Below are 27,017 nucleotides of genomic sequence, written 5' to 3' on the forward strand. Positions count from 1 at the left end.
TAAATGATTAAACATATGTGGAAGCGATAAATTGAAACTCGAACCTTCTCGTTTTAATGAAAATTTTTTATTCGCACTACAAAGTTCAGGTTTCTTATTTCAAATTATAGAAATTATCTTTTTTATACCAAATTGTTCAAGCGCATGACACTTTAATTACCACGCTATAGCCGCTGAAAATTTCGAATATTTTTATTTTTTAATCAATTTTATATATCATTTTCCGCTATTTCAATTATCTATAATTCCAAGTAGGCAAGCATACTTTTCACAACTTTCGTGGACAATCTGGGTCGTTTGTATACAGTAAAGGCTGGATATATGCAACAAACATTGGGACCCAGACGTTGCATATATCCAGCCGAGGTGTCGATTCTGGGCATTTAATGTTGCATATATGTACTCGACTAATTTCTTTACTTCCCAAAAATTTGAAAAAATTCTGAGATACTTGTTGCAGGCTCTATTTTAGTATATCATTAATGTATAAAAACTAATTGGGAAAAATAATTATTTGGGAGAAAGTTTGGAAAAAGTTGGAACTGGCACCCGCCATAAACGACCCAGCTTGCCCAGGAAGAGTTAATTGAAAATATTCCTAACTGTACAACTCAGAGAATACCTTACAATAGGAACGATGGAGTCCTTAAAAAATCCAAGTTTTACTCACATATGAATGATATGATAAAGTGCTATAACTTCCACTCATTACTTTTTAAAATTAATTTAACATCTAGGTAGCTTCTCTTATTAATGAACACTGAAGAGTGCAAAGATATATTTTTCAGAGATAAAAGATTAATAACTGCTGTTAAAACATCTTTACATATCCACCTATGCTTTTTATCGAATATCGTAGCAGCAATCTCCTTTTTTATTCGATATTTAAGCACGCAAGACCTCGGTGCGTTCACTGCCATGCGAAATTTACGGTTTCCGGTTAGAACTTCGAAAATAGGTCATAAAATGTTGCATCGTAACGTTTTGTTACGAAAAAGTGCATACCGTCTTGAATTATGCATGCTCCTCTGTATGTCTTCGCGTTGGATTTCTTTTAAACGCGAACCCGTTGAAACGTAGCTGTTCTTTGCACAAAATTTTTATTTCTCGGATTCTTTATAACACTAGAATTTATTGGGTCATCCAGGTCTATTAAGATGCACAAACACACATAGATGGCTGATCAAGAACACTCTATAGATGACTTTGACATGCATATGATTTGTAAAAAAAAGTAATTTAAGAAGTTTAAAAAAAAAATTCGGTACAAGTTTAAGAAAGATAATATCAGAATCACCGTAACTAATATACGCGTATCTCTATCACTTCTGTATTTATTTCACTCGTTGCAACAATTTCTAAATGGCGCAATAAATATGAAAGTATTAATGTTTTATGGACCACTGTCAAAGAAGATTTAACTCACTTTCAGAGTTAATGTGAATATTAATTAAGTAATAGAATAATTGTATCACGTCAACATTTGACCATCACTACTGAATAGTAGGTATATTATATCAAATGTCGTTAATAATCTTAACAATTGACAGGACACTAATAAACAACCGACTCTCGTCCAACGGTGCAAATAAAAGCGTAAAGACTATCTCAGATGTATCAGGAAACACGTTTACGGTCTCGCAAGTGACAACACGTACCTGTACACCTCCATCGCGTCGTTCCATCAGATTCTCCTTCCAGATAAGGAAAGTATAGCCACTGACGAGATTTGCCGAAAAATCTCGACGATCGAGGAAGCTGGAGAAGCAAACTTAGCGAGTTGTAATGGTCGGAGTAAAATAGGCAGCAGGCCTGCTGTCGAACTAGCTGGAGCAGTGTGTCGAGGAGGAGAATAAGCAACGTGTGGCTGCTGCAATAGGCTGGTCTGACCTGCCTCAAAATCAAGTATGGCCAGCATGCGTGAAGCATAGACGCGAGGGACGGTTTCGTCGAGAGATCACGTTTTCGAGGGTTGGCAGACGTTGTTTCTCGGTTAAAATGCGAAACCGGTATATACGCACACTGCAAAATCGGGCTGCGTGTGCATAGATGCGAGCAAAGGAAGAAGGGGAGGCGAAGGTAAAGGAGGGTCGGAAGAGACTAGCAGCCGAGAAGAGGTTATGGTAGCTTTCGGGGTTCCCATCGAATCGGGAAGAACCACGTGTGTTGCCGGTAGTACTCGATTCAATTGGCTAGGAGGCGCGAGTGCGGGCGCGTAAACGCGCGCCACAAATCGAAAGGGGAACTCGAAACAAGGCCGATCTCGTCAACGGTTCTCCTGGCGTGCAAATAACGCGTACACCAACTGACCTACCCTAAAATCGACTTCAACCACCGCACCGATTCAGATGCGTGCAAACGCACCATGACACCAAACCGCGGCCAACGACGGTGAAACACAGGGAAGAGGATACAGAGAGCAACCGACGTTTCAGGACACTAAAAATCATAGCTTTTGTTGTCACGGAAGTGTGATTTTAGGTCATGAATTTGGTACTTGAACAAGTCATGGAGTGAAGTATTATAATTGTAGGATAATGGACATTCCCTAGTATTAAGCTTATTTTTAGTCATAGGAATACGTTTAGTTTAGCTTAAGATAATTTACGACAGGGTCGTAAGCAAGGACCTTACGAACGAGTCAGTCTTGATGTGTCGTTCGTTGTTTACGCGTCGTTTGTATTTCAGTCGTTAATCGTAGTTTTGTGGTAGCTCATTCGTTCAGTCGTAATTTGTCATAGTTTTCATAGTTATACAAATACAATCTTCACCTAATTCCAATCGAGCCAGAATTCGTTTCCGCCTTACCATCGTCAAATCCCACATAATTTAGACTGCTGCTTGTGTTGTTAGTGAAATAATTCAGATCATAATTAAATAAAATAGTCTGCTATTATTTGCCGTGATAGAACCTAGGGAGAACCTAGGGAAAGCCTAATGTCTCAATCTAATATTTAACGTAGTCGAAGCTGAGAGGTGATTTAAAAAAAAAAAATCTCAACATTAGATAAAACACAACAGTTACAATGGTACGGAAATTGATGAAAACACAATGAAAATGATTAGCAAGAGGGTGGCGATTAGAAGTATCATAAAGGTGAGATAAGGTTTATAACGAGACGATAACGTCAAAGATGACGAACGGCATAATGGATTATAATAAAGTCTAAACTACGAGAGAGTAATGATTAGAACAATAGCGATGCTGAAGGGGGATAACGAGTACGACGAAGCTGTGGAAGATGACGGGAAAGTCAGCTACGATGATAGTGAAACAAACCAAGGTGATCACTACCACGAACGGAGTAACAATGAAGATACAGATTACAATAGTGATAATTATGAGGATAACGATCCCAACAATAGCGGTAACAAAGATGATGAAGACGGGGATGACGACACATACACATACAGAGAATCTGGATGACTTCACCTAACATCGATTTTCATCAGCCGTATACAAGATGACTTTTAATTACGTAAGGTGAGTCAAATAAGGTGTTACAAATTGCATTTTTTGAAACTAGAGCATTTATTTGCTGTGATGAGGAGGGGCGGACTGGGACTTACATTTTTACAGGTAGATTAGAGACACGGTGGATCGTCTTATATATAAGGTAGGTACAAAAAAAGTTCGGTTTTTAGTCTTGAAATTTAATGATGAAACCCACAATTATTTTTGCATCATCCTAATAGAATACAGGTCCTAATTTTAATTAATTAAGTCCCAAATCCACTGGAAATTTTCTTGAACTCCCTATGGCCCGTTAAATACCTTATAAAAAATGTCTAAAAATTATTGAAAAATTAAATCTGCAATGTAATTTAGATTTGTTTGAAAATGGTAAGGTGTGTTATAACTTCTGAACAGAGGTGTAGGTACATGTTCGAAAGTAGGTAACTGGTTGGTTCACAGTTTTACGACTGAATAAGCAGCCTGCCACCGTATCAAGCCGGATTCACACGCAGATGCCGCGAAAATGACCTTCCTCCGGCCCCCGCAACTATTCGTGGCCATACAAATCACGTCATTCACCAGTCCAACGACGCTGCCTGATTCGTCTGCGGCGACCACACTGAATTTCTGGCCCGACTGGGACTCGTGCAAGAAAGAAAGGTATTTTAGGGGACCGTACCGGCTGATTCTCGTTTCCGTTTTGAGAGCATACTTCTTATGACTGAGGAATAAATTTCTTTCGAATGATTCTGTTTTTATTTAATAATAGGGAATTATTGCCCTGCAATAATAGGGAAATTTCTCTTTTCTTGTAAAGGGGATAAGTCATTAGATAGATAAAGAATAGCAGCACAGCACTTCTATTAGAAACTTATAGGATCCTAGTTTAGCTATAAAATAGATATGAAAATTTTGTATTATATGTTTACCTTTTCAATAAAAAGTTTTTGCCTAGAAAGTATTTTTTTAAACTATTTCTATCATTCCCTCCCTCTAAATATCCGAATACACCTGTTTTTATCTTCTTTTTCAATAGCATGATTTTCAAACAACCTTTTTTGTCAAATGAGAATAATAGACAGTACTGACGGTTTCAGTGATACAGTAATAAACCCTTTTTCCATTTTTTTGAATAAAATAAAAAGTCTGAATAATAGAACTGTTCACACATTTTTAATTCCTTTGTCACTAAATAAAATTATCTCCAACAAAGCACTGTCGTAACTTTTTTGGGGGGTCTCGATTCTGCCCATAGAATTTTTCCAAGCAAAAACCATCGTGTCACGTCCTGAATCCCTGATACCACATTTACAAAGCACCCTATACATCACGCGTTCAAACGTGATGTTGCTCGAATAAATAAATGTTCGTACGAGGCTGAATAATCATTTCATTGTTCCATTTTTGCGGTGAATACCTAGTAAGGTCCAAAATTTCTGACCTGAATGCTTTTAACCCTTTCGCTGCTACGCCTTGTTTCATAAAACCGTGTAAAATTTCTTTAATATTTACTTTGATGTTTTCGAAGATAATCTCTATTCTGTTTCGACATATTCTTAATCTTCGAACGGTGGATTCTGGGTCAATAGTGACCCAAACCTACAAAAAATATTCAATGGTATTTCTACTGAAGTTAAACGTATCAATTTTTAAATAAAAAACTTTCATATATTGGAAAAATAATACTTAAGGTAACGATGTAAAATTTAAAAAATGAAGGTAATGTAAAATGCAAAATTAAGTTTAAATGGCACCGTCTCAACGCCTACAGTGTTTAACTTTAAATTTATGTATAATTGACTTTTTTAATACGTTGATTGCTACAGTGAAAATGGCCATGTGTAGTCTGACATGTTATAATTGAAATTGCAGTTATTATTTAATTAAACTTTTCACTTGTTACCTTGAATAATATAATTTTAATATCATATCAAATTTCGTGTAACTATTTTTTCTTTTAATAATTCGATAATATTAAAATTATAATAAATATCATTTGCAATTGTTAAATCTGAGAAAATTTATATTTTCTGTTATTGTTACATATACGTGTAACAAATAATAAATGTGTTATCTATTTGTTTCTGAATTTCAAAAATTATAATTCCTCTTTAATATTTCATTTCTAATAACATGTGCGTATATAAGGCGTTCGCACCAAAAGGGTTAATTAATTAATGTACTTGTACTAGTCACTCATTCTAAGAATGACAAATATGATTGATGAAATATGCAGTAATAAAATGTCGAAACACACGAAGGATACATGAAAAATGAAACAGGTTTCTTCAATTTCTGTAAACATGGATTAAGTCAGAAATTACTGGACCTTACTACGTACCACCATCTTTTTCAAAGGTTCTGGGACGGCTTCGCTGAAATCGATACCAACGCGCGCACCAAACGCGTTTAGGTACTGCGTCGTCGTCGCCGTCGTCGTCGTCGTCTTTGTCGTTGACGACGTCGATGCTGACGAACGCGCGTTCGTAATATGCTCGTGATGTATCAATTAACAGATTGGTTGTCGGCTGACGTAGTATTACCTCTTTCTGTAACATTCAAAATATTGTTTCTTATTAGAACTGTTTTCTTCTTCATTTACACTTTCAATGATTATATTAATTAGGAGTAATGGACGATTTGAAATGAATTTCTTAAAAAAATCAAATTTTTAAGCACATGTTTTCTTAATAAAATTAATGAAAATCAATGTTTAAAAAATCCCGTACCATAAATGAAAAATTACAAATTGAAAGAGAAAAGAAAAATTAACAAAAATTAATTTTAATACGTAGACTACCACGTCATCCGCATAGACATGTATATAAGAAACACTTGAATTCTCATAAAAATCCTATGACCTGTAAATATATCATTTTAAATTCTTTAATTTATCTAATTAGAAACATGTACCCATAATAGACAGAGGAAATTTTATATAATAAAAATAACAAAATAAGATTTGTTAAAAACAAAAAAAAATGCTACCTAATAAAAGTTTCAACTACCTCAATACAACAGTTGAAAAAAAAAAATCTATATTCTAAATCGAGAAGAAAACAAAACCGAAAGAAATCCTCGAGCGTAACTACGACCTAAACCTGTTTCTCGACGCATGTAACCCTGCTAAAAATCAATAAAAACCAACTTCTCAAACATCCCTATTGAAGAACGCAACTCGAAAAACAATGAAGAAACCTTCGAAGGTGTTAAAAGAAAAAAAGAAGGAATCAAGCTGGGTGTATAGCGAATCGAAATCGATCTCGTTCCAGTTCCTGAAGCACATCGCATCGGCCGAGCAACGCGCAATTCGGGCCGGGTAGAAAACTGATCTTGCGCCACATCGAGCAAAACCAAGGCGAAGAACATCGATACGTCGACCGCGATACGAGATGGTAGGGCAACGGAAGCATGGCGGGCAGGGTGAGCTTGGACTGGGCAAGGTAGAACGGCTAGATGAGAATCAGTTGGCTGTGGGGGTGTATTACTTCGAAGGGGGATAAGGAGCGGCACATATCGACCAGACTACGAACCACCGCCAGTTGAGGACGGGGGTCAAGGTCGTCGAATGTACCACGCCTGCCTTCGACGCCCAACAACGACGCCCGCGTCGGCGTCGACGTCGACGTCGACACCGCCACCGCCACGTACGAACGTTTTTCCATCTTCCTTTTTTCTTTTTTTTTTTTTTTTTTCTGTCGTTCACGTACTCCGCCCTCGTTCAACCGCGGATCAAAGCGGACCCATGCTTTTACACGGTTAGGTACACGCTGCGAACCCGTAGAATAGTTAAGAGGTCTCTGCTTATCGACCTCCAGTACTAGTGGTCAACTTTTATCAAACTTTTTCTTTCAAGGTGAAAAACTGTAAACATTTTATTTTTTATTTGTGAAAGACATTTTATCTGTATGCTGTATAAATTGGTTCATTGAAATACGATCAATATTTATAGGATTAATTTTTATTTAACTCCGGTTTAAAATTTAATTAATTTAACTATATACAGTGAAATAAAAGAAAAAGGAAATGGTTCTTTCATGTAAAATTGATACTGTATAATACTGCGGCTTGAAACTGTTGTTTCCATCTCAAATGTCCCAGCTATCCTCGAATAAATTAGTACTCGAGAATTGTTTTACGTCAAATGATTGAATCGGTTGATTGGTTTAATATAAACTATATTTCAGTAACAACTGTATGATATACAAGATAATGTATATGTTTTCCGAGGTGTTAATACTATGAGAGTTGTCGGAGTTCTGCCTTCGTTTTCGTGTGCTGGCAGAAAGGAAAATTGTCTATGCCTAGAACTATCGCTGATTGGTGGAAGTGCAAGAAGAAATATGTAGAACGGAAAGGAAAATTGTGTTATGATTGGGCAGGAGTTATTGGTTTCGGAGAAAATGGTGGAGAAAATGTGGTGGGAGGTGTGGAAGAGTGGAAGTGAAGCAGTCGACGAGTTACCGTGGGTTTTTTTCAGAATTTTTAGGAATTCCTTAATTTTTAATTGCGGAGCGCCTAACGGTACGCGACCCCAATGAAGGGTAGTCGACCAGGCGTTGGTTTTATAACTTCTGGTATAATTTCTACCTGATGGTTATTTTGCCGGGACCTGAAGGGTCTACGAGGCAACAGATACTAAAGTGCACTCGCGATCAAATTAAGTTTTCCCATGAAAAATGGGAGGTGATGTCCCGGGTTCTCATTTTCATCTCCGTTGGCTTCTCCGGAGGAAAATTTTAATTGATTGTTATTTATCATTCATACTTCTCAGTTACATACTAACTCTTATAATAGTTACTAATTAAAAATTACATTATTTGTTTTCTAAATTAATTTTCACATTAACACTTAACAGATGGGACATGTAAATTTATGTTTCTGCACACATTTTGATATGCCCTAAAAAATTCCCAGAAATGGAAAAAGATAAAAAAAAGCAACTCGTCCGTTAAGAGTTATTATTGTCAAAATTAAGATTTTAGGAATTCCTGTTTCCTCTATATGTATCTCCCCATACTGGATAACGTACTATCGAAAATATATGATGGCAACAAAGATACATCCTAATCACAAATGTAAGTACTTTATATACACCTAGTCCCAGTAAATAGTTGGATGTTTCCAGAATATTCTGGATTCCACTGCGGATTGCAGGGGGGTCGCAGGGGGTCCGCGACGCGTCCGATCACAAAAAATCGACGATCAGTTGACGACGACGACGACGTATGGAGAATAGACGTGCCCTGGGACAAATCTGCGACGAATCCGTTTTATTCATAGTTTACGTAGAATTACCGTTTATAATTAGTTTAGGCACGTAGAGATAATAAAATAATAACTAAAATAAAAACCACACTACCATACTGCAAACTTTGAAGGAGTTTTTCACCCCTTAGAAATATAGATTTAAAAAAAAAATACTGATTGATTTGAGTAACCTCCTCCTTTTTCGAAGTCGATTAATAATAACCCATTGGTTATTTCTGCATCCTATTTAACACATTTCAGTTGCATTAAAATCACTGAAGGACAGCTCGAAAGATTTCCTTATTAATAGACCACATTATGGTGTACCCTAGTGGATATGGCTATTTCTACTTCGACAATCAATGTATTATAAAAGTTCCTAACCACTCGGTGGTAATATTTTTGAACGAACTAACACGATGTCACAAAGCAGCGTAGAAACAATAAAAGCAGAAGTACAAGCCGGCAAGAGAACAAACATAATGGAATTGTGACTTTAATCGCAAACGTACTATGTATTGAGCTTTTTCCTAGCGCTAGAAACGCTCGAACAAAATGTTCTCAAGGCTCGTTCGCGTCCATTGAATGGTGGTCCAGCACCCCTTATGTTTTCTCTTCTATTGGCAATGACGCAATGCTCATAGGAACGGCTTGAGCGTATCTGCATTAACCGAGAAGAATAGACGTCCTTCCAACGGTGGTTTACACTCTTTGACGAGCAACGGTTGACGCTTTTTATTCAGCTTCGGTTCGCGATTATTTCGAAAAATCCTTAGTACTCTCGCCGTAAGAAAACGAAAGAAAAAAAGCGCTTGTTATGCTTTCCGTTTCGGAATCATTGCCAATGATCATTATCATTATCATATTATTTAATTAATTTTTTAACTTGTTAAATACCGTGGGGGTACACTGACAAGGAGATGCTACGAGGTGCTAACTCGACTTTCGAATGAGCTCTAGTGCATTCGAAAGGGGAGGTCAATAGTACAAATCGTGTTAAGGGTTTTGGGTGTATGGGCCTTACTTTTTGAGAAAGTTGCATAAATATTTATGCATTTTTTCAGCTGTACTATAAATACAATGAATAGTTGAATATCAGTATGAAGCAAATTAGCCGAGCAGGTTAAGTGCCCGTGCAGCTATTGTTTTGTAATCCATGCAAGCTCGGTTCAAGACAGCATTCTGATAATTTTTTTTTTTTCTTTTAAGATTATTCTATTTATAAATTGATTTTTTTCATTCTTTGCAGCAATAAAAAACGATTTATTACTTGGTATTATATCTGTATGTAGTTATTATGTTATGTGTTATAAAATTCTGTCATAAAACTACATACAGATATAATACCAAGTAATAAATCGTTTTTTATTGCTGCAAAGAATGAAAAAAATCAATTCATAAATAGAATAATCTTAAAAGAAAAAAAAAAAAAATTATCAGAATGCTGTCTTGAACCGAGCTTGCATGGATTACAAAATAATAGCTGCACGGGCACTTAACCTGCTCGGCTAATTTGCTTCATACTGATATTCAACTATTCATTGTATTTATAGTACAGCTGAAAAAATGCATAAATATTTATGTAATTTTCTCAAAAAGTAAGGCCCATACACCCAAAACCCTTAACACGATTTGTACTATTGACCTCCCCTTTCGAATGCACTAGAGCTCATTCGAAAGTCGAGTTAGCACTTCGTAGCATCTCCTTGTGAGTTGCATTGAACTTGTCGCAGTGAAGTTGGCTACAAATTCACTAACACATTCACGCTGCGTCGGTGAGACGACGATGGGCGAGATCGACTCACCGACGCGGTGTGAATGTGTTAGTGAATTTGTAGCCAACTTCACTGCGATAAGTTCAATGCAACTCAGAGTACAAATTAATTCTGTGTCTTTTCTTTTATTTTTTAATTAAAGACTTGTTTTTAAGAAGTCGCGATAATTTGAACTAGTGAAGTAATTTTAATTGTTATCATATTTTCGGGTCACTTTTCAAGTACTCGGAAGGCGTAATGCTACAGGTAGCGAATTAATTTATATATTTAATATTTTCAATAGAATTATTATTATAGATACTAATAATTTGAAACTGGAATGCAAAATCAGAAAATTAATTATTCTTACTTTTAATTGTAGACAATGTGACTTGACGTCCTCTGTTCAGTTAAATGGCGATAAATTGTTCCGTTACACATTATCAGAAAGTGCAAATTCCAAGGATTAATGCAGCAGAAGATTCATGGAATATTTAATTGGATAATAATTTTTTAATTACCCTACTCGTGTCTAATCGATTCAAAATAAAGGATCAACCAACGAACTACTAATTACAACTAATTACGTTGAAGGATTTATTACTTGCTTGTATTCAAATAATCAACATTCTAATTACATAAATTTTCCACTGTCTAATTGCTTGAACAACAGAAGTACTTTCGAACGCGTTTAATTGCATATTGAAATAAGTTGGTTAAGAAAAATTATTTAATCAATTATGCTTTAGAATTATTTAGATTTTTTCATCACAGTTAATTAAGGAATTAAATCTTCCTCGATTCAAATGAGATTCATTCATCTTCTTAAATATTTATGAATATTTTCAAGTTTCATTTTCATGACTATTCTATGTTTGAACATAAAGGTCTTAATTTTTAATTCTGAATGAAATTCATAAAATATTAATTACGATACCTCGAGTGTCTTTGATGTTTATAGTTCACGTAACAAGCTTGCATGCTATGAAACTTATGGAAAGTGTACAGAGAAAGTGAATGGATACTCCTCTGTATATTAATTGAAATATGTGTATACAAATCGTATTCGTATCACGAGTACCATTAACCATGACCAACTTTAAGGCTACGAGCATCGGATAGACAAAATTAAATCTAATAATTCACTTGAACTTTAATGGAGATATGCATACAGTACCTATAACACTTTATTATAACAGTTGTTAATCCCTTATTCTATAATGTGTCATGATATGGCACACAGAAAATTTTTATTTATTTTTCATGTAATACACACATAATGCTGCTGTATGCTGTGTCACATTTAATACACTATGTTACTACCTACTATTTTTCTTTACACATAATTTGTAATATGTAGTCAGAAAAATTAATTTTTTGCAATTTATTTGCAGTTTTATGTAGCTTTCGCATCTATTATTTTATTGACATAATTAATTATCAAGACAAATTATCAAATACGAAAAATTAAAAAAGAAAATTATCAATAATTATTGTCAATAGAAAATTATTAAAATAATTTACAGTGTGCGTAGATTATTCGAACAAAGATAAGTTTAAATTTTTATTAATACCTTTTAGTATAAATTTGCCATTGTACATTAGTACCATATATGAGACACCAAATAGTGAAGGTGATAAACATGATTTAATTATTCAATTTTACAATTTGAATTTTCAAATTATTATCAATGTAACATCAATGCTATAGAAAATTACACTTTCCTCACTTTTTCTTAATTATCCAATTATATTTAATATATGGTGCCAGGTGACATTCATTGGCTACCTCCACAACAGTCAACGAGTTAACGCTTTAGCAGTTTTATATTCAATAAATTCGGCATCATCCTTGAATCAGTGCTCGTACACTTGGTTAAATGTACATAAATATTGAACACATAAATTCAAACTAATTAAAATTTACCATTATGACGAAAACTTATTATGGCACAAAGTATATTAATACTTTTTTTTAGAGAAATTATGTAAATGCTGTTCAAGCCAAAGTGTTATACACAATTAAGTTTAATTACTAATTTATTTTTATTTGTGACAATTTGTATGCAATAACCATCAAATGTAACATATTAATTTGTGTATAATAACCATCACCACATTGCAAGTTACTAATTGTAAGTATATCTGCTATTAAAAATAGCGACCATCAACAGCTAAACATTTAATCGAAAAAATTTTATCTAATATTTACATTATTATTAGTATTGTTTACTTGTACATAGCCTACCATACTCAGTTTCTGGCAGAAGTGATCATAAGGAAAGGGTTAAGAACCACATAGTCTTATACGGGTTAATTCTTAAAAGTGTACCATAAGATTTTTATAAATATAGTCTAGTTATTTTTAAACCAGACTACGTATTTGATTTCTCTCTTCATTTTTAATTATAATTGTTACACTGAATTAAATTCCTATAATGGCGGTCTTTACCGGTGATCCCATTTCCCCCATATAATAGGCAATGTGTTAATACAAGAGGAATCTGGAATAGTCGTTTAGTCGGCAGTCGTCGAATTAGTAAAATTTTTCATTCGCCCGTGCCCGTTCCACGCGGACGCGACGCGACGTGCCGACTCGTACTGGTAGTAGTTATCAGCGGCTCGTGGCATCACTGAAAACCGCCATCGAGATGGATAAAGCTGCCGACTCTACTTTCGAAGCGAAAGAGGATGCCACTAATTAAATTCTTGAACACTGGCGCCTGGAGGAACGTGCGCGTATAGCCAGCCAGCCATGCCACGTCTCAGGAAGCTCGTTAACTTCGCCGAGGTTTCGTCGATGCTGAGGGGACAACGTCGCGACCAACTTCTAATGCTGCCATTGCTAGGAAGAAAAAAAATTTGCGACGGCATGGAAAGGGAAAGAAAGGATTGATTTGTGAGAAAACGCGTAGATTTTATCGCAAATCAAGGAACGCCTCGAAATCGTCGAGGAATTTGTGACACGCTTGAAACTGGTCGAACACTGCATTTACATATTTCCGTCGAAATAATCCTTCGCTTAGAACTTTTATAGCAATTGTTAATTATTCGATGCTATAATTTTAATTACCCATTAACAGAGGGGCGCTAGAACCAGAAAATTTCGGATCGAGTCGGGAATTATTTCAGTCGACTCGGAATTGCCGAAATATGGAGAATTGTTTCGGGGTGAACTTTGTTGAACGTGTCTGATTCTAAAAATCTAATTCACTCTAAGCTAACCAAAATAATTCCTGATCCAATCCGGGTATCGGGTACCCGAAACTTTCAAGTTCCCGCGCATCTTTACTTCCGAGAATCTGAGCTGAGCCGGACAATTTTGACCCGACTCTACCCGACCAATTCTGATTTGCCTTCATTCGATCCGATTCAATCCGATATTTTCCGATTTTCGTAAACCTCTACCCATTACTAACTTAGCCTTTTCGCTACGGCGGACTTGCTCGCGAATGCGCTGTCCCGGTACGGGGCAATCCTAACGCAGACGCAGTTGAAAAATAAAAATAACAAAATAATAATCTCGTAATATAAAATAAAATAGAAATTAAATACAAGAAATCGGCAACTATAGAAATCACTGTGGGGGTTATAAGCGCCTGGGCCCCTCTTTCCCGTGATGGCCGCAAAGTGTCTCGCGAGTAGGTACTACTCCATCCTTTCTCGCAAGTGCTCCATCACTGGCCTTGTCGATATACAGGGTGATCTTCAAAGGAAGTGACGCCACAATAGAATAAAGAAGTCGACACCCCATTTCTGTCATCGCTTACTTGACGGAGGAGGCCCCTGCAGCGGAGACGGCTGTATACGTGAAAATGTGTTAAGATAATATTCTGTTTTTCGCAGCGTTTAAATGGGACTCTTCTGCTCATTACACACATTTTCACGAACACAGCCGTCTACGCTGCAGGGGCCACCTCCGTCAAGTAAGCGATGACAGAAATGGGGTGTCGACTTCTTCATTCTATTGTTGCAGCACTTCCTTTGGGTCCACTAGCGAGAGGATCACCCTGTAGAACCCAGTCGTCTGGGGCAGGGACCGTCCACGTCAGCCCCACTGACGAGTTCTAGTGGACGGTTTCCCGAGACGAAAACGCAATAATTTTCCGCCGGGATCCTACATAACAATGTAATAATATTCTGCTCTACCAAAGTTAAAAATGAATGCGAAATTCACCGTCTTGTTGGGTGACTACAGCTCCACCGTTAGTAGCGAAAGGGTTAACAGAATGACAACACATAATCTGTTACATCAAATATGGGCGTGCGTAATCAGGCATACTTTTATCTTTTCAATACACTAGAAAGCAGTGAGAGTCTTTGAAAACACACAGCGTTTATGCGCTACATGTAAATGTACGTTTATGGAAGGGTTTTACCAACCGCGGATGGTAGACGTTGTGTAACCAATGATGAAATAGAAATGTTCCTCTGTACGTTAATAATTAGAGCCCACAATCACGTTCACATTTCTAACTTCCCTTCTTGGTACTTATTGTTAGAGCGTTCCTAATAATTACATCAGGTTCGTTGGTTACTTGTTCCTACAACACGTACAAGCGTTGGTGAATGTCGTGGTTTTTCAAGTTACGTATTATGCGAACAGTACTGCTAAAAAAAGAGAGAGAGAGAGAGAGAGAGAGAGAGAGAGAGAAAAGAAAAAGTAATTAACACGGACCGCGCGCGCAGACTGCCGTTGAAAAAAAGAAACATAGAGGCCCGCAAAACGTCTGAATTTTATTCAAAATTACGTAACAGAGTATCGCTGAAACGATCGATGTTAAACACGATTCGCTTGTTGAATTACGCTCGACTTGCTAATTACGAGTCAATGTGAATTATTACGAAACAGAGTAATATTATCAAATTTTAATTACATCTTTCAAATTAGACCAATACGTATCAAGTAAATGTTGTTAAAAATAACATTTGCACGAATGAATGATGCAGAATGATTTCAAGTGGAATAATATAATATTATTGTATTTAATTAGTGTAAGGACTGGTTTCTATTAACGCGTTGATTGCTGTCACCGTCGTCAATAATCAGGGCTATGAATTTAATTTAGTGAAATATTTAAATAATAAGAAAAAATGGAAAGAAAGTTTTAAATTGTAAAGTGAATTGAAATTTTTAGTATTCTTAATGGTTCATATGATTTTTTCTGACTAGGCATAACCATCTTCTACTGTGACGGTGTTAGACTTCTGCAAGTGTAAATTACCGATCTCCCAACTTAAACTAGTTAAGTTAATTCTCAGCTTTAAAAGGTCATTTTAAGCAAACGAATTCATCGCTATAATTCATTTTGTACATAAGAAAATCATTTAACATAATTACTAATCTTTAATTAAATGATAATTAGGGCCCTAATTCTGTTTTTTAATAAATTCTAGTTTGACTATTAATAATTTCTTTTTCTTTCCTTTTCTCTTATGTAGTTGTAAAGTTTCAATATTTGGAAAATTATTATTTAATATATTAGGTGCATAAATTAATTCTGTGCCTTTTTTTAAATGAAGATTATTCTTAAAAAGTCTTGGTAACTCCAATTAATGAAGTAACGTATTCATGCGCCACTTTTTGAATACACAGGAGCACGGGGAAATATTCAATTTTATAATAGTAATTAAAAAAGCGTAGTTCTAAAAGCACCAAATTAATTTGTACACCTAATGATTAAATAACAAAGAAAAAGAGTTTTAAGAAAACTTTTAACGAGCATTTATATTATATTAATTACGCAAGATAGCAAGTGCTAATTGATTAAACTGTAGTCTGAATAATTAAAATTACAGCGTGTCTGACTACACACGCTCGCTCCACTATGGCGATGAACGCGTTAAGATTCCATTATGTCCCACCACACATGTCTGTTTTCACGTCAATGTTAAAATTTCACTATGTTTTACGTATTAAATCGAAGGCCCGTGACTTAGAAAATCAGTTGTTTTAAATGATATAATATAAGAGGCACAAATGATTCTGTAATGACTCATGAACCATCAAACTATTGAAAGTCAAAGAATTAAACACTGCATAAATACCTTCAAAATAATCAACCCATCAATGTTGCAAATTAAAAAATTAATAACTATCCTCCAAAAAACAACACACACTCAAAATTTAATTCAGATACAGATGGCAAACTTCATCGCCATGATTTACGTTTACAAAAAATATGAAGTCGTTATACCAAGAGTGCTTTTCTAGAACTGAAACCACAACAAGGTTCCTGCCAGATTATCCATCATTCGTGCGAAAACAACAAAGGAACAATTAGCAACGAGAAATCCAAGAATGAACATCGAAGAAATCATCGGCTCGGCAACATTGGCTACCTAATTCGACGTACATTCGACGTATCTGTGGCAAAGCGATTCGGCGAAACGACGGCGACGACTATCACCGCGAACCTTGACCCACAATGTCCGCGTGGATGCGTCAGTTTTCTCTTCGTTCGCTCTCTCGAGGGAACCTGGCCCGATAAAAGTCCTCTAACTTCGGCTTCTTATCTTCATTGCGACGTTTTTTCTTGCAAAGCGTAAAAAACGGAAAAAGATAGAAGAACGAACGGTTTGATCGATGACTATCGACAATATTGTTACATAATCAAAAAATAAAAATTCGTTAACTGTCGTACGATTATATTATCGATAAGGACGCGATATTTTCTACAAATTTTAACATTATCACGGATCGCCTTATATGCCTTTAAAATTTCCAGGCATTCCATGATTCACAATTATTTTTTTATAAAACGAAATGCTCTAATCGTAAAGCTAAAATTTAAAGAAGTTATATTTTTTGTTTATTTTATGTTATATCAATCTACATCATAATAATATGTAGGAATTTTTGCATGAAAAATATTTAACTTAACTCACTTTCATAGCCAATGGCACAATTGATAAAAGAAACAACGAATAAAATTTTAAATAATACTATTATTACGCATATTAACAATATCAGCTAACAAACTGAAAGCTTAAATTTGAAAATTAACTACTTGTATCCTTATTAATTAAATTTTCAGTACGTCTGACCATGCATATCCACTTCCACTGTGCCAATCAACGCATTACTTTTTAGCGGGTTTTGGTCATTCTTCATAGATGAGATATTTTTATTAAGACCCATCCTTTATTTTGTGACTCATACTTTACGTTGAATATTACTGAACACGAGAAAAAAATTCGTTTGAAGAATATTCAGAGGGTATTTTTAAGTTACAAGTTACACCACGCGGGGTATGTAAGTCGGCCAACAAATACATGGAATTTCTAAGAAAATACAACTTTCTTGTGTCTTCAGCATTTTCGTGAATTCTCTACTCAAAATGCGAGTCATTTGTCCTTCTACGAGAACATCACGGTAAATAAATTTTTCTTCTCGATTTTCATATTGGATGTACAAATTAACTCTGTGCCTTTTCTTTTTTCAATTGAAGATTGATTTTTAAAAATCATCATAACTTCAATTATTAAAGTTTTACTGTTATTAAATTATTCAAACTTAAAATAGTTTTCAAGAAGATGCAAAACCTAATAATTAAAGACAAAATTGATTTAATTAAGTGAATAAATTTTCAATTCTAATTTCAAATTTTGCCACAAAACTTGTAAAATGATAATAATGGAACTATATGAACGTATCTATCTTATTATTTCTGAAGTTCTTATTTGAAGAAGTCGAGATTTAACAATAAAATAAATCCGTTGACTATATTTGTTTGTTCTACGTATTCCCTGGAATTATTCACTAATTGTGTGGCTAAGTTTATGGTCGGTGATCAAACAAGTATAAAGGAAACAGTTGATTCATTTAGAATAATTCCTGCATCGACCGTGCCAGTTAACGATTCGTAAATGGTCGGCGATTCAAAGTGAACGGATGTTCATTTTTATTTTCAAAACGAGATCGATCGAGGGTGGTCCAATGTGGTTGGACCAATGCCACCGAACTTATAAAAATATCGTCCTCGCGTCACGAGTCCGCATCGCGATAGTTTGTCCACCAAAACCACTTTATTTTGTTCGCCAACTAAATTGAATCATGGAAAGTTGAAGGAAATATCCTCTGTAGTAGTATTATATTTCTGTCAGAAATATGTAATTTTTTTGCTTCAGTTTGGATCTTTAATACATACATATATTTATCAAAATTTTAAACTTCTAACGACGGAGCCTAGATGAATAATAGCGACCCTCAAAATTCGTCTTTGTTTTTCTCGTCAGAAAAAAAACATTCGGTTTTCAAAAACTCAACTGTAAAATTTTCTTAATCGTATCAAAAAATGCTAAGAGTGCAAAGAGCAGCTGTGCTTCCGAATGGCCCAACCAAAATTGAAAACTCAGGTTCGATATATAACCTAAATTGACTACAAGAAACCGATTAAAGTTGGTTTCAGAACTGGAGGTCTTACCGTTTTCGAGATATTGTGGTAAGGTTAGGTTAGGTTCCGTGTATACGCAGTATCGAACAGCGCATGCTCAGTATCGAATAGCGCATACGTAGTCCCAAAATTGTACAAAAATTTCTTACCACGATATCTTTAAAACGGTAAGACATCCAGCTCTGAAACCAATTTTAATCGATTTCTGGTAGTCAATTTAGGTTATACAGTAAAAGCTGGATATATGCAACAAACATTGGGACCCAGGCGTTGCATATATCCAGTCGAGGTGTCGATTCTGGGCATTTAATGTTGCATATATCCAGCCGAGGTGTCGATTCTGGGCATTTAAACGTTGCATATATCCAGTCTTGGTATCGATTCTGTGTCCGTACAAATCGTTTGTACCGTGCCGCGTTACCTATTCTACGTTCGTACGTGTTGCATGTTGCATGTTGCGTGTTTGATGTATCTTTGGTGTACGGCCTGCCTTATATATATGTAGCCGAGATGTCAATTCTATATTGTTTATTTTATTATTATTGTTTATTTATTCTATTATCATTCTGTTATTACTGTTAGCTTGTAAATTACTTTAATTTTCAATAGGAAGAAACTGTCCGGTTTCATGGAAATCACGAGCTGTTCCTAACATCATAAAGCACCTAATTTGCAGTCAATAATTCCGCTACTTAGAAATATTCTGAACTGAACCGTGGCAACAATAATTTTATGAAGCCATCGACCAGTTTAGTACTTTGCTATTATTACAGTTTTATTATTATTTTAATAAATAAATATAATTCAAAGCATGTCGAGTTTGATACCATTTTAATCAGAAAAATCTCACAAATGCGTTAAGAAAAAGTTAAATATAAAAAAGTTTTATCGTTCAATTAGTATTAGTCACACCGATATTACGGTCGGATCATATTACACGGTTTCCTCGCCGAGCGGCTCGGTTCTTAGGGGGATCCCCCCAAGTGGAGGGGATAGCGATGTTGCATATATCCAGCCAAACTTTTGTTGCATATATCCAGCTTTTACTGTAGTGATGTGCGGCCCGACTAATGTGTCGAGTTCCCGACTATTCGGGTCGGTTCGGAAAACATCGGGCAGGCTCAGCAAGGCGTCCGATACATGCGTGCAGTCGGGTAGTCTGACTATTTCGAGTTCGGTCGGGTACAGTCGGGCAGATTCGGACGAGCTTCCACTGATCTTATTCCAAAATTCCAAGTACAACAGATTTTGCACATGCTTATTGCAAGTATTAACAAGTACATGAGAATTGGGTCGCGGCCCGTGGGAGCTCATCCGAATCTGCCCGATTGTACCCGAACGAACCCGAAATAATCGAACTACCCAACTGCACGCATGTATCGGATGCGCGCCCGAGCCCGCCCGATTGTTTCCGAGCTCACCCGAACCCGTAATATCGGGTACCCCCATGTCCCTAGTATAAACGTTTACGCGGAAGAATTTGAATTGATTTTTATGATACTCATATTTCTTAGTTATATGCTAAATTTTATACTTCATCAATATTCTTAATACAAAATGGCTGATTAACAGTTATAAGAAACAATAACACGATTTTGTGACATAAAATTTAATGACATAAAAGCACCATAACAACGATGAGGTTTGAACCTCGTAAGCCTGTATCACCTCGTCATTTCCATGACCATTTGTCGTCACGTAACTTTCTAAACAAAATTCTCTCCACCAATCGATTTCATTCGATTGCCACCGGTTCAAAGTTAACAAGTACCTGTGTGTTTCCTCTTATCATACGGGACGAATCGATATCCCGGAACAATCAGCCATTCCACGTATCGTTTCTCAACGGTATCGACTAAAGTTCGAGCTGGTCAAAGTTGTTTACCGAGGAAACTTTTGCTGTTGTTTTATGGCTTTCGAATAGTGCTGTTGTGCAACAATAAACATACATGGTGTTCCATGCAACTGAACCAAGATGCAACTTTAAAGCGATAGAAGATGGATAAAAGTCTTTTTAAGGAAAATTAATCGTGCATATGCATATGTTGATACCGGAAGTGAAGGCGTTTCAAATATTTCAGTCATCCCTTTTTTTTTCTTTTTTCTTATAGAACTATATACTTTTCCATACGTCGATCGAAGCGTCATTTTATTTCCTACAGAAAAAAAGATATCTTACAAAGAGACCAATGGACTCCCCCTGTCTCTCCCTAAAATATTTTTCGAACTTATCAATTTTCGATCCAAGTACTTAATATTTTTTTGTAAAGAACTAAAAAACGCTTTGACTGATGTATAATAAAGAACACAATTTCAATAAAGGTTTTTCAGATTTTGTCCAGTTTGATGGAACACTCTATGTATAGGGAATAAATACACAAAGTGGACCAAATGAAGTGTTATGGACTGTTTTTTTCAAAATTTATAATTCTTTGTTTAATAAAGGGGGGTATTCCCAAAGATTTCGTTTCATTATTTACGACGAAAATAATTAAACTTTATACCTTATAGTTAATATTGTAATGATAATTAAAATGTTTAGTTTACAACCCGCATCATTGAAAAGATTATTCTGGTTTTCAGAGTTAAAAATATCAATAAATTTTTTTATCACGTTTTGCATTTCTCCTGTCCTAATTAACTTACACAGAAAATGCAATCTCATCTGCTCTGTGTGCATACTTATTTTTCTCTATAAATTATGTCCAAATTACAAACGATATCTTTATAACTATTCATAAATTAAAATTTAACTCTTAATTTATATTTCTGTTATGTTAGTTTTCTGAGAAGCGAACAAAATTTAAATGCAGTAGATTAATATTAAATCTTGAAAGGAAACAATATCTGATAATTTATGGCGTCTGAAAATATATAAAGAATCATTGAAAAACGATTCGGTTCCCACAAAAATCGAAAGTGAAGAAACATAATAAAAGAGAAATTAAAAATGCAAATCAAAGTGGGCGTTCGGAGCATGTCAATTAGAGATCGTCTGTTAATAAAAAAACACCGTCGTCTGACTTCTTTTTTTAGAACGGCTACAATATCTCGTATCCCGAAATAATTTTGCAATACGATTGCATGATTTATTTGCTCGAGAATAAAATCATATTATTAAATTTCATTAATGCCACTGTGCACGTACTATCTGTTACGTAAAGCAGCAACGTTATCGTCCACTTCGTGCATTCTACATTTTTCAAGTAAGCTAAATTTCATTTACATTGTTGAACTTCAATAAAAAAAATAACGACGTAAAATTAAAATTAAAAATTCAATTAAAAACCTCTATATAGTAAAAAGTATGCACTTAATTTAAGTAATATTAAATATATTACTTTTTCTGATAACCATTCTAAGGTAATCAAACATAATAAAATAGTTTTCTTTAGCAAACATAACGTACTGAATGTATATGAATCTCATCAAAATTGTTACAGACATAAGTATGTTTAAATACCATTAATAAAACTATTAATACATATTTTTTAAATCTTGCTATCAGATAAGTTGTAAAATCTACAGTACCAATCACCGTAGGTTTCCCAAGGGGAGCTGGCAATATATGGGAGGTAACTCCCATGTATAAGTTTTGTAGCCTTATCACTTGCGTCTAAACCTTTATATGGGAAAATCTGAACACATTTCTCAATTATATATTAAATTTTATGTTTAATAGTTAAAAATTACATTACTTTGTTTCTAAATCATTTTTTATGTTAATACTGTAAAAATTAAGATTCTGAGAATTCTTGCTTTCCCTATATCGTCATTTTCCTTGAGAAAACTTATTTTGCTCGAGGCTGTACATTTAATTAACCATTGAACAATTAAATGTATTGATAAAACATGAAATTAATAGATTAGAAATTAATAAATTCTCGTAAAAAGAACACGTTTTGGTAATAATCTCGTGAGAAATATTTTAATGTTATTAATAATTGCATTTATTAATTTATAATATTTATCAAGCCTTGCATTTGCATTACTGAAGAAATTGTTAAAGTTGTCATGTTTTTTGACAAACTGAAATTGTTTTTTTCCAGCTGTGTTTGAAAGTTCTGAACTTTTGTATGATATACATATCTCAATTGTAAAATTTCATGAACTCAAATAAAATACAATGAATGAAATTAGACATTTTACGTAGTTCCATATACATGATGTACAAACCATCAATGATAAATAGAAAAAAAGAAACTGAGCTATCAATATAATAATGTTATTAAAGACATTCAATTATGTAAAATACTTTTTTTCAGAATCACTGAATAAATAGTTATGCATAGTGACACGCGTACTGTGGTTGAAAACTATACACAGAAAGGAAAAACAGAGCGCTCTTACAGCATCGTAAATTTTTCTCCCTCGAATTTAACGAGAAAACGGAACAAGCGGAGCTTTTGCGAGCTGAAAAATAATAAAGAACACGATGTTCCTAAACGAGTAGCTAACGCACGTCCACGACAAACAGTAAATTGATGGTGGCAGAGGAATTGGAAACACGCCAAGGCGGATATCTAGAGTTTCTGATTCGAATCCGTGCCATCTACGATGCGTGTCGACAGAAGATTTCCTGCAGTTAAAAGTCTGATTTTGATTTAATATTTTCATGCGATACTTTATCGCGAACCGAATAATTTAATCGATTATCGAAAAACCGATATTATTTTACACGTGTGTTCCTTGTAATTAAATGGTAAAGAATATTAATTAAATCACGTTAATCCTTCTGTCTTACAATTTTATTTGATAGCTGTATCTACTGGAATTAATTATTCGTTATTTAAAATACCATAGGGAAAGACATATAACATATTACATACATCGGATTTTCTCTAGCAATCCTCAATTCTAAAAATTGTAATTAATTAAAAAGTAACTAATTATTTTTTTCACAATATTTCAATTTCTATTGCCTATAATCTTAAGTAGGTACCTAATACGAGTATTTCTAATCAGACAAGTAGAAAAATTTCTAATAACGTATGTAAGTGATGGATTCCTATGAAAATTCAAGCGACATTCAATAAGTGGATGACATGGAAGTCAACACGTTGAAACATTAAAAAAAAAAAATTTCGCTTTTCATTTTCGATGATACTTTTAGTCGAAACGACTATTTTAAGACGTCCTACTACAGAATTGGAACAACCGTTTGCATCTAATAGAATACTGATCACGCCAGGTTTGCGGTTCTTGAGCCTAATTTATCGATGCTCGTGACGAATCAGCAGATACAAAATAAAAAAAACAAGGAAACTACTTAGTAGTCAGAGTGATGAAAAGAATTCAAGAGATGTGTACAATGAACGCAACGCTTCATTACTGTTCATTTTCAATCATGATTCACAAATTTCACCATCATAAAGATGCTAATAGCATAGAATCTATTTACATATATTGAACTTCGTTTTAGAGAACACTGATGATGAATTTGAAAATTGTTTAAAATAAATGTTTGATAAACGTGATAACTTCAACAATTTCTTCAGTAATGCAAATGCAATGCTTGATAAATATCATAAATTAATAAATGTATTCATTAATACCATTAAAATAAGCTAATATTTCTCACAAGATTATTACTTACAATTAGACGTGTTCTTTTTATATTTTACAAAATTAAAAATTATATTATTTGCTTTCTAAATTGCTTTTAATATTAATATCATCAAAATTAAGATTTTGAGAATTCCTACTTTCCCTATATCGCCACTTTCCCTGAGAAAGCCTGATTTGATCGCAAGTGTACAGTGAGATACATTGTAATTATAATTACTCAGCACATGATCACCTTATTTTTTAACTTAAGCTTTCCACTTATTATCCTGCGTAAACAGTATCATTTCAGTAACATATAAATATATTTTTTAATTTTCATCTTTCTGTTATGAAATATTCAAATAAAAGTTTATTCCTTTCTTGCACAATTTTCTCTAAACCGAAATTGTATATTAAAAAAATATTATTCTATAATTTTTATTTATTTTCTCAATTAGGACCAACCCTTTCCCTATTCTTCCATTACTGGAATAATTCAGTATGTCTATATATTCTCAACAAAAAGTACACCTAAATTAAACTATAAAAATATTTTTCTTCCCTTTTAGATTAAAAAAAGAGAGAGAGAGAGAGAGAAAGATTGTAAAAACGGGAAGACAATATCGTCCAGCGACGCGTGTAAGCATCTATTCGTCTTCTTAAAGCGTGCTTGAAATTCAGGACAACGCGGCGAACATAACTTTCGAAAAACTCATAAAACAAAGGGTTAACAGTGGATCGTATAGTCACTCCATGTTCCGTTCCAACTCGTTCCGTGAGAAGCTTCTGTTCCCGTTCTCTTCCTTTCTCTCCTACATGCTTCATTCTCTTCTCTTCTCTTCTCTTCTCCGTTCTATCACGTTTATCTTGGCTGCTGAGAGCTGGACTGTTGCTATCTCTTTTTCTCTCCCTCCGCCAAGGGGAAGCGTTAAAGCTCGTACACAGGTAGTTTCCTCGAGCATCACACTTAATGAAATGTGAACGGCGCCACGGTGGTTCGGCCACCTTCTTCGGCTGCACGAATCTTCTTTTTCTTCTCCTATGTCTTCTTTCTTCTCCCGGACTTTCGATCAATTTCAACGTAACCCGTAAAGGGTTTACCAAAAACGATCAGAACAACTTTTGACAATTATAACAATCGTACTCGTAATTTCTTTTTTTTTACATTTTTAATTAACACGCAATTTTAATAAAGAGTATAATTTATTTTCAAGATAAATTTTTAGAGGTCTTTTTTAAAATTTATTTACTGGAGTTGATTTAGAATAAAATGAAGTAAGATAAACTCTGAGTTACGGTATTAAATCATGTGAGACTTTGTATGTTTCGAAGTTCGCCTTTTGATACGCAGCAATCTAAACCAATAAGAGACAATATAAATTCGTTTGGGCTAAATAATGAGACGCATCGTTTAACGCAGTTTCAACATAAGTTATATCGTCTCTGTATCCGTTCAAGAGCGTTAGAAGATCGGAATTCTCAGGTCTTGGAGTAAAATAGAGCCGAAGTTCCTAATGCTTCTAAATCAAACATTCAACCCTTTGACTGCTATGGACGTCAGGAGAAAGTTATCGATGCTGAGTATGAACATAATCATAATCAAAAGTTATCAATACATGTTACTAATTACACATCATGTTATCAGATTAAGTATAATAATGTGATAAAATAATGAAAAAATAAATAAATAAATAAATTGAGAAATAAAGGGAAATAAAAAAGAAAAAAATGATAAGTGTTATCAACTTAATCCTTATTTTGTACACACAGAACGTTTAAGCCTAGAGTACTCAGCAGTTAAAGGGTTAAATTAATTTTGTAAAAAAGAAGATTATAATTTCCATCGACATTTAATATTCCTTGTACAAAGGACACTCTCTCCTATTTTCTAACCTATCCAAATTTAATTAGGGCTATAAAATGGCACTGATTGTTCATTAAATTTAACCGCAGCAATTTAGTGCATACGTTCTTGATCACTTCTCGAATTATATTTGCATTTTCTCATTTTCTTAATACTGGCGACGAGTCAATTCGTCTTTCCCAAACAAGTAAACAAGTATTTTCAAACGACGAGTTATTTCGTCTTCGTATATTAACAGGTTAAATTCGTCGATGATGTCACCTTCGGAACCTCTTTTCTCGCGCTGAGACCCACGCGCTTTTTGCAACCACAGAAAGATCTAATGAGAATTTAATTGCTGCTGCGTATACACCTAACTTCGTTTCCCTTTATCTTTTCCAACGAATTATTTGCTTTGTTATTTTCAGCGAGGGGTTTTCGCCAGGTTAAGCTTGTTTATTATAACGCAGTCGGTCTGATAATAATCGATAAGATGAAGAAGAGGATCCAACTCTTATTGGAACCACCACACAGCTATGACTCGGCATCCTCTTTTTTGCTCGATTGCGCAGGGCTGAATGGACACTTTCTATGATTTCTCGGCTCATTGGGTATTGTACAATATGTTCGCATTTAAACAAGGCATAATGATGTTCCCTCTATTCGTCATCAAGTAGACTTATACACCTAACAATAAGCACATCGACGCTTTAATAATTCCCATAGATTTTCTATTGGGTTCATATATGGTGAGTTTCCAGGCCACGGTG

The 27,017-nt window shown here is 34.7% G+C and overlaps 1 protein-coding gene across 8 annotated transcripts in view; it reads right to left on the bottom strand.

Moving 5' to 3' along the window:
* LOC117609063 (uncharacterized) overlaps positions 1-27,017 on the bottom strand; it is a 164,483-nt gene that overhangs the window by 100,432 nt on the left and 37,034 nt on the right. Inside the window, exon 2 of one of the 8 annotated variants that reach the window (XM_034334912.2) lies at positions 5,799-6,006. The exons of 6 other annotated variants lie outside the window; for them this stretch is intronic. Coding sequence is in view for 1 of the 2 variants with exons in the window: in XM_076691933.1 (XP_076548048.1) it covers positions 1,659-1,672 (14 nt within the window). In the remaining variant the exon portion in view is untranslated. Of the gene's footprint in view, positions 1-1,658; positions 1,688-5,798; positions 6,007-27,017 lie in introns of those variants that run through there. One more of the 8 variants, XM_076691933.1, reaches the window with a different exon arrangement.

The sequence above is a fragment of the Osmia lignaria genome, chromosome 14 (assembly GCF_051020975.1).
Source record: "Osmia lignaria lignaria isolate PbOS001 chromosome 14, iyOsmLign1, whole genome shotgun sequence".
Classification (NCBI taxonomy): Eukaryota; Metazoa; Arthropoda; class Insecta; order Hymenoptera; family Megachilidae; genus Osmia; species Osmia lignaria.